This window comes from Eriocheir sinensis, unplaced genomic scaffold, assembly GCF_024679095.1.
Source record: "Eriocheir sinensis breed Jianghai 21 unplaced genomic scaffold, ASM2467909v1 Scaffold469, whole genome shotgun sequence".
NCBI classification, from domain to species: Eukaryota; Metazoa; Arthropoda; class Malacostraca; order Decapoda; family Varunidae; genus Eriocheir; species Eriocheir sinensis.
In genome coordinates this window covers 295,410-305,323 of record NW_026111797.1, presented here as the reverse complement: position 1 = coordinate 305,323, position 9,914 = coordinate 295,410, and the positions used below count along the sequence as shown (strand labels likewise).

Sequence of the window (9,914 nt, the reverse complement as noted above, 5' to 3'; positions counted from 1 at the left end):
CTTTAATTCAGTACAAAGCCTAGGGTTATTTCTTGTTTTAATTCAATGCAAAGCCTAGGATAATTTGTTGTTTTAATTCAGTATGCGTGGTTTAAGCTGGTGCAGGGAGGATGCTAACATAAACGAGTTACACCTGTAATGAAAGGGTTACACAACGGAGTACAGTACCATCGGCCTTCGAAAAAGGGTTAAATTGTATTACACGGTCACTGGCTGAAATAGTACTGGTTCAAGTACTACTGGTTCAGTTTGCAATGGTTCAAGTTGCAATGTTTCATATGACCACTTTTTCAGATGGTCACTGGTTGAATTAGTACTGGTTCAAGTACTACTGGTTCAGTTTGCACTGGTTCAAGTTGCACTGGTTCAGATGACCACTGGTTCAGATGGTCACTGGTTGAATTAGTACTGGTTCAAGTAGCAGTACTGGTTCAGTTTGCACTGGTTCAAGTAGCACTGGTTCAGATGACCACTGGTTCAGATGGTCACTGGTTGAAATAGTACTGGTTCAAGTAGTACTGGTTCAGTTTACACTGGTTCAGATGGTTACTGGTTCAAATGACCACTGGTTCAAATGACCACTGGTTCACTTGACAACTGGTTCAGTTGACCACTGGTTCAGTTGACCACTGGTTCAGTTGGCACTGGTGCATGTGGTACTGGTGCAAGTGGCACTGGTTCAGTTGACCGGCAACCATATATATATATATATATATATATATATATATATATATATATATATATATATATATATATATATATATATATATATATATATATATATATATATATTAGGGTGTATCAAAAAAAAAATTCCGATATTTTTTTGGCAACACCCGCCAAAACTTGCTAAATGGTGAGAAAATACACGTGTTAAAATTTGAAAGCTCTACGATAATGGGAATGCATCGCGCATTTAGGTCAAAGTTTGTGAAATTAGGGAAAAAACACATATTTTTGGAAAACTGCTATAAAGTTCAATATATCATTTTGAACTTCGCAACACCTGCTAAAATAAAATTTTGAGTCCTCTTATACCAGTAAAAAAGTTTCAGTCAAATGAGACAAATTCAATATATCACGCATTGCACATGAATAAGAGGTATTGTCCTCATAATACGTACTCCCGTAATGAGCTTTCACCATGACTCATGCTCCCTGAGTGATATATGCTTTTCAGAGGGTTGTGCTCTGGCATACAAATGTATAGCCTACACAGTGTGTGCGTTTGTATGTATGTTTAGGTGTGTGTGTTACACACTCCCACTCCCAGGAAAGAACCAGTTTGTTGGTGGCCGCCTTAGTGAGTGGGTGTATTATTTGTGTTGCGTCCAGCTTGTCATTTCTTATTGGTAATGTCTACCGATAAACAATTAACACTAAGGTCAAAATTAGTGTGTCCTCTCCTGGGAAAGCCTGAGGACATAAAGTACAATGAACTTCCTACAAAAGAAAATGTTTTGAAGTATTATCTATATTTAAAAGGAGAGTCAAAAATTCAGAAGCCTACTGGCTTACATCCCCTTGTTGTTGATGCAGTCCTCCAAGTATGGCAGACCAGTTCCATACCAACTGTTTCTAAACCTCGTGTGATGGCTCTTCTGAAGAAACAACTCAAATCTTATCAAAATTTGAAGAAGATCATTAACCGAAAAGATTCTAAAGAATTCAAAAACAAATTTGCATCATTTAAAAATAATATTTCTTCATTATTTGATATCTCATATTGCAAATGCACAGATTTCTCAACTTGTAGATGTCCCAAAGAAAAAAAAGTACCCATCAAGGAACGGGACTTCTTATCTGATCAAAGATCTGTCAGGAAAATGTACATTGGATCAATTGATCAACAAACAACTGCATCAATGGAAGCGTCACAGCAGAGGAGGTTGAGAGACATAAGTCACCCAAAACCAACATCACAATCAGGTGACAATACTGTACTGGTATCATCTTCAAGCACATCTCCCAGTGAAGATTCCTCTGATGATTTTGAGAAAGATCTTCCCCCTTGGCATAGGGGCAAAAAGAGCAAGAAACATTCTCAGAGAAAATCTTTGCCAAATTTTGCAATCGCATGTGATAGGACTGGAGTATCTTCAAGAGCAGCAGCAATGATAGTTACAGCAGCTTTGCATGATATTGATGAAGAAACTGATGATATTATTGACAAAAACAAAGTATCAAGAGAAAGACAACGGGCACGAGAGCAAAGTTTATCTTCTAGTGAGTGTGGTAACGTCACAAGCATATACTTTGATGGCAGAAAAGATAAAACTGTTATGATGATAAAATCAGAAAGCAAAAGAGCAAGAACAGAAGTGACAGAGGAACACATCACAGTGCTATCAGAACCAGGTAGCAAATACATAGGCCATTTTTCAGTATCCAGTGGTTCAGCAAACAATATTGTAAATGGTCTTTATGATTTTTGCATTCAGAAGAAAATCGATGTCAACAAAATTGATTCAATAGGATGTGATGGCACAAATACAAACGTAGGTTGGAGAGCAGGAGTCATAAGAAAATTTGAAGAAAAGCTGGGAAAGCCATTGCAATGGATTGTTTGTCAACTTCACAGTAATGAATTACCATTAAGACATCTATTAATTCATTTGGATGGAAAGACTAGCGGTCCTCGTCAATTTACAGGACCAATCGGAACAGCACTTTTTGAAACAGATTTTGAAAACCTCCCTGTTATTGACTTTGAGCCAATTTCGGCCGATGCTATTGATATCAACCAAGAATACATCTCAGACTTGTCGTCAGATCAGAAGTACCTGCTGCTAATGTATCAGGCTGTGTCTTCAGGTTCATGTGAACAATCACTGGCATCACAAAAACCTGGGAAAATGGCTCACTCTCGCTGGCTGACAACTGCATCTAGAGCACTGCGATTATATGTTTCAACAGAAAATCCATCAAACAATTTGACACTAGTAGTACAATTCATTATGCTGGTCTATACACCAATGTGGTTCAAAATTAAATGCCACAGTGACATTACATACGCACCTTTGCACACTTTTGAGACAATAAGTAGATGTCAAAAACTACCATTGCAAGTCAGAGATGTAGTTATTCCCGTTATTGAGCGGAATGCTTATGGTGCTCACCATGAAGCTGTCCTCGTTGCAATGATATCTGGGACAAATGATGCATACAAAGAACTTGCATGGAGAAGGATCCTTAGAAGCAGGGAAGAAAAAGCACCAACTGGACGCATCCGAACATTCAGAGTTCCTAAGCTGAACATCAATGCAAGCAGCTATATTGATCTTATCAACTGGAATGATACATGTCTTTCAGAGCCACCACTGACTGTATCTATATCATCAAATGAAATCAAAGAAATGATCACTACCAAGAACTTCAGCTTTGAATGTCCAAAATTGCCCTGTCACACTCAAAGTGTTGAGCGTCACATCAAGCTCGTGACAGAGGCTTCTTCATCTGTTTGCGGGCAGAGCAACAGAGAAGGGTTCATTCAGAACAAACTAAAATCAAGGGCAGCAATGCCACAATTCAACACGAAGTCTCAGTTTAAGTCAGTTTTGTAAATTCCATCAGTAATGGTTGCGTGGTTGGGATGGAGCATAGGGTGGGACTCGACACTGCCACCTCCTCATGGTGAGTCCTGGGATGCTTCACTGCAAATTACTAAAAAAATAAATAAATAAAAAAAATAAAAAATAAAAAATAAATAAATAAATAAATAAAAAAAAATGCAGTAAAGTATGCAAAGAGCCAGTTCTCATTCAGAAATAAGAATTAATCTCATCAAATAACATGTTTTGCATGAAAACTAATGAAATTCATTTATGTGTGAGAAGGGAAATTACACAAATTCTGCTGAAATTAACAATATTGATGTGCAATGCGCGATGCATTGCACTTGTCTGATTTGACTGAAACTTGTTTACTGATATAAGAGGACTCAAAATTGTATTTTAGCAGGTATTGCGAAGTTCAAAATGACATAATGAACTTTATAGCATTTTTCCAAAAATATGTGTTTTTTCCCTAATTTCACAAACTTTGACCTAAATGCGCGATGCATTCCCATTATCGTAGAGCTTTCAAATTTTAACACATGTATTTTCTCACCATTTAGCAAGTTTTGGCGGGTGTTGCCAAAAAAATATCGGAATTTTTTTTTTTGATACACCCTAATATATATATATATATATATATATATATATATCTATATATATATATATATATATATATATATATATATATATATATATATATATATATATATATATATATATATATATATATATATATATGACAACAGAATAGTATGTCATAGTTGATTAAGTAAAAAACGAGATATTGGCACATGAATTATACCATTCTTGACCCAATGGACATGGTCATATTATAGTTATTATTCATTTGTACAAGAAATTATACCTCAAAACACTAAAGAGCTTAAAATATATCAAATGGAAGAAGAAAACAACAAATAATGGAAACAGGACTAATGGAAAGATTTGCTGTTGCTTTGACCTCTACACTCCTTCCTGTGTTTTCTTGGGAGGTTTGAAGGTTAGTAGAAAATGTATATGCCAACACAGGAGTACTGGGTTAAGTGGGGAAAGAGATATCAGCAAGTGAGTGAAACAATCCACCCTCATGTCAAGTCATAGTGTGGTTATTATTCATTTGCACAACAAATGAGGTATCAAAACACCCGAATTAACTAAAAATCTCTCAAATGGAAGAAACATACCGATAAAAGGAAGTGGTAAGTAAATAAATATTTACTCTAGTTATATTAAAGATCATGAAATTGTGGCATCATAGCGTTCAGAGGTTGGATGATGTTTTCTCAAAATTTGGAGTTTTGCACAAAGTGTTGTCAGAATAAAAACTAGATATAATTTAGTACAGACTGTCCACCAGTCCAACAGTGAATGTTCGGATCTTTTCGGTTTCACTGCCGCAAAAACTATAAAACCAAAATACACTTTTCTAATGCAGTTTTTTATGCTCTTTCCGAGAATGAAATTCTTTTTTTCGAGAAATGAAAAATAAAAAAGTTATGGCCAGTTAAAGATGGTTATTTCCTATGCATTTATTAAGAAACTTAATTTTCATTTTTTCCTCAGATAATATGGCTAGCGACGAATATAGTCTAAAGTGGTTTTGGGAACACCTTCAATCCAATGAAAGTACTGTCAACTTTCTGCAGAACCACGGAATAATACCGAAAGAGAAATTGTGCCAGAAACACCATCCAATGACCATAGATTACAAGAGGTCTTCCTGGAGATGCCACAAGGGTCGTTGCCGGGAAGAAGTAAACCTACGCAAAAACACGTGGCTAGAAGGATCTACTTTGCCCATGAATAAAATCATTGAATTCATCTATGCATGGACAAAAGAATACACGAGCATAAAATTCTGCAGGGACGAACTGGGTATTAGCCATGACGCGGTTGTGGACTACAACAACTATCTAAGAGAGGTAAGTTAACATTGAGACCAAAACAAACCTAACCTAACCTAACGTCTAACCTAACCTAAACAAACCTAACCTAACCTAACGTCTAACCTAACCTAAACAAACCTAACCTAACCTAACCTAAACAAACCTAACGTCTAACCTAACCTAAACAAACCTAACCTAACCTAACCTAAACAAACCTAACGTCTAACCTAACCTAAACAAACCTAACCTAACCTAACCTAACCTAACCTAACCTAACCTAAACAAACCTAACCTAACCTAACCTAACCTAACCTAACCTAACCTAACGTCTAACCTAACCTAAACAAACCTAACCTAACCTAACCTAACCTAACCTAACCTAACCTAACCTAACCGAACGTTTTCGTTTCAGGTGTGTGCCCATGAAATATTAAACAACCCTGTAAAGATTGGAGGTCCAAACTGCACCGTGGAAATTGATGAAACAGTCTATGCTAAAAGAAAGTACAATAAAGGAAGAATGCTGAAGGAACAGTGGGTGTTTGGAGGCGTTTGTAAAGAAACTAGAGATGTCTTTCTATATGCCGTAGAGCGAAGAGATCGGAGTACACTGGAGAGCTGCATCAAGGAAAACATTCTACCAGGTAGTACGATCGTTAGCGACATGTGGAAGGCATATGAAAAAATAGAGGATATTTCTGGGTACAACTTTAAGCATTTAACAGTAAATCACAGTGAAAACTTTGTAGATCCTATCACTGGAGCTCACACACAACAAATTGAAAGCACCTGGAATTTGCTGAAACGCCGTAACAAAAGGCACTGTGGAACTAAGCGTGAAATGATGGATGGTTACCTATGTGAATTTATTTGGCGTCGCCGGCATGAGGGACAAGACTTATTCAAGGTGGTACTAGAAAATATTTCAAAATTCTAAATTTTAAAGATTTTTATGAAAGGAAATAAACACCTTTAAATAGCCATAACTTTTTTTTTTTTTTAAAAACGTTGTGTTTTTTAAAGATTTTGTGTTCTTAACAAATACATAGGAAATAAACACCTTTAAATAGCCATAACTTTTTTATTTTTCATTTCTCGAAAAAGATAATTACATTTTCGGAAAGAGCATAAAAAACTGCATTAGAAAAGTGTATTTTGGTTTCATAATTTTTGCGGCAGTCAAACCGAAAAGGTCCCAGTGCGGATCCAGTGCAGTGTTCATTGAAATGTAAAGTTTATTTAATTATTTACTTTTTTGGAATTTTGCTCTGTACTGAACTGCAAGTTTCCAGCAACAATATCCTTCTACATACCTTTTCATAATATATTTTTTCCTCATTTGACACTATGTATATCCAAAACTGATATGTCCATTTTCCACTTAATTTTCTAGTCTTTTAGTTATTACTTTACTTTCTGCATACAATATTTGATAAGGCAAACCTGTAATCCAGCAACATATCCCCTATTAAGTTGCCGGGCCCAACAGTGCTGGATCAGTGATTGTTGTCTGTGTGTTCAGAATAATATAGAGTACATCTGGTTCCTAAAAAGATTTTTTTTTCGTGCCAGCCTATAGCGTCGGTAGACTTTCTTGAGGGGCCTGGATGGTAGTCGGGCCCAGCCCGTCATGGCACAGGCAAGTGGTTTTTAGTGGCGCCATCTTCTCTTGGTTCATGCTGCCCCCTGGAGCTCATTCTTGATTCACTTGGACGGTTTCCTCTAGAGTCCGGGTTAAATTGTGATCTTCAGGACAGCATGTGGGTAGTCTTTAGCTTAATTTGGTGCTAGTTTTCAGTTTTCAATTTATTTATCATGTATTCAATTGGGCATTATCATTAGATGAAAAAAAAAAAAGCAAAGCACATAAGAAATTGAGTTGTGACCATCTCAAATATACATGATTACTATTCATCAGTACCTTTCCATTCAGTAAATAATTTGGTTCCGCCATTAAGTTTTGATAACTTTCTCTAAAGGCCTGGTTCAAGTGCATTGCTATCCTGGATCCTTTCTTTGAGCTTAATAGGAAAAAAATTAATGTCTTATAGTTATAAGTTAAAAAAAAAAAAAATAGTTCTCGTTTGTCTCTGTAATTTCACATTAATTAATAAAAATGGTTATTTGTTTACCCTTTCGGAGCAGTGCATTTTTTAACATTATAACTGGGCGACCACTTGGTCGCCCAGTGATGAAAAATGGTCGCCCAGTAAAGCGATTGTTTAAGTACTGGGCGACCAGATCAAATCCTCAAACTTTATGAGGAAATTTTTGTAAATTTAAGACAGCTCTTGCATTGGCCTTCTATCTCCGTTTTCTTTCATTTGAGAATTCGTTAATATTGAAATTTTCTCCCTTACTGATTTCAGTGTTTTTTACATAGAGTGAGTATGATAGTTTATTATAACATAATAGATTATCAAAATAATAATAATACATTTATGATGAAATAAACAGCCAAGCATATAATCGTGGAAGTTTTCCATCATGTAGCTATGTATAGCAGATACGAATGTGACTTGTTTGTTTTCAAAGTCCACCTGACTGTGGTTGTCCCGAGAGGTAGGAAAACGTTTTGTTACTTTAAATATCAGTGCCGAATTTAGCTACAGCATAGAGCAGGGGTTCTCAATCTTCTGAAGGTTTGAACCGTTTCAGAACCCCACTGGATTGCCCAGTATGATCCCATAGCCTCTTAACTTGCCTGTCAAAATAATTTTCATCAGAAGTCCTATAACATGTCTGCCAGAGATCGAGTAACATACCCGAAACATTCACTTCCCAGATCCGTAAGAGGTAAGGCCCGTAAGGGGTATGGATACCCCTGGTTAAGAACCCCTGGTTAAGAACCCCTGGCTTAGAGCCTCACAATCTGCTTGGGAGTATTACACATAGGAGGGAGTGTTGCTGTGGCGTGGTGTGTCGTAAAGGATTTTTTTTTTTTTTTTTTTTTTTTTGTATAGGAATGACGGTGAGAGTTGGGAGCCGCCGGCTGTAACGTGCTCTTGCCAGTATATGAGAGAAAAGGACCCCTGGGTCCTGTGTTATATCTAGGCCTTCCTCCCAGATTGTTTAAGTAGCCAGACATAAGGAAAACAGCCTAGTAAGTCCTTATATCCCATCATGGACCAGGGTCAGCTGGTGTAGTTTAATAAAAAGGCGCCTCACTAAGTCTAGATCCGTTAATATTTAATATGATTATTGATTAAGCACATATTTAAAGGACCATTTCATCAATTTATTTGCCTCAGTGTGACTAAGAAGTATAAGATAGGGCTGATGCTGATGTTGTTGTTATTATTATTATTATTATTATTATTATTATTATTATTATTATTATGTGAAATTATATTTCGATTTTGGTAGTAGATTATCACAAAATATTATTCATTTATATTTTTCACTTTTCAGTAATTAAAATAACTCAAGAGTCAAGGCTCAAGTCTCAAGCATGGCTAAACGTATCACAGATTATTTCAGTGTTCCAGCTGCAGCAAAAAAAAGACCAGCTGGATCAATATCTCTCAGTTCTGATGAGACACCTAGAGATTTAGTGACCCCGTTAACTGGGTCTGACAATTTTACACAGAGAGGTGGTGGTAAAGAGGACAGCCATGATATAACGCCAGCATGCCCAACAACGAAAATAGCAGGATTTACAGAAACTTCATCTAGATGTGATATTCTCACACGGAAGGAGGAGTGTACAGAGACTGAGTGGTATAAAGGATGCAAGGTTGATTTTTTTTTTTTTGGCTACTTTCCTCATATCCTAATGTACTAGTGAAAACGCGATTAGGAAGGCGACAAGGTTTAAAATGCACAGTGTGCTACAATCATATTTCAGAAGCAAAGAAGTATGCACGCAATGGACAAGTGCCAATGGCTGATGGTTTGAGATCAGATGGCAAAAGGGAACTGAAGAGAATTATTGATCATCTGAAGAGTGATGTCCACAAAGCTGCAGTTTGTGCAGAGGAGTCCCCAAAACTCTGGTTAAGTCAGTCTGATGAACACCCATGTGTAAATATCATGAAGTCACATGAAGCTGAAACTGTATCCCAGTTAATCGAGTTAGCAGTTGATGTGCATAATGACAGCAAGCAAATGAGATTATCTGCGAATTCATGGCCTAGCCGATCACTGGCAAAAATGCATTCTAGCAACCAGATCTCTGTATACCGTGAATATGGGCTAGATGCATCCTTTTGTGATTTTCAGCCACCGGCATCTGCATTTCATTATCGAGATCCAAATGTGTATCGAGAGATGCTTGACACTGATGCTGAAGTAGTTATGGAAGCTACTGTTCAAGAAATAATTGATGCTGACTGCTTTTCACTACAAGTTGATGGTTCTGTTGATAAATATTCAGTTGATAACAAATTTATTACTGCTCGTTTTGTGGGGAGGGAAAAGAACATGAAGAACATTTCCCTTGGTGAAAGTCATTCCGAAAAACGTGGGGCTG

General features: G+C 36.7%; 1 protein-coding gene across 1 annotated transcript; it reads left to right on the top strand.

Moving 5' to 3' along the window:
* The first annotated feature begins 4,934 nt into the window (after positions 1–4,934).
* Positions 4,935–6,634, top strand: LOC126992458 (uncharacterized). Its single transcript, XM_050851205.1, has 2 exons — positions 4,935–5,479; positions 5,856–6,634. Exons 1-2 carry the CDS (start codon positions 5,081–5,083, stop codon positions 6,378–6,380), a joined length of 924 nt encoding a protein of 307 aa, XP_050707162.1. The 5' UTR covers positions 4,935–5,080; the 3' UTR covers positions 6,381–6,634.
* Positions 6,635–9,914: the final 3,280 nt, after the last annotated feature.

Coding starts and splice junctions, on each gene's coding strand:
- LOC126992458 (XM_050851205.1), top strand. CDS start 5,081: ATGCATTTATTAAGAAACTTAATTTTCATTTTTTCCTCAGATAATATG. Junction 5,480..5,855: donor ACAACAACTATCTAAGAGAG/GTAAGTTAACAT, acceptor TTTTCGTTTCAG/GTGTGTGCCCATGAAATATT.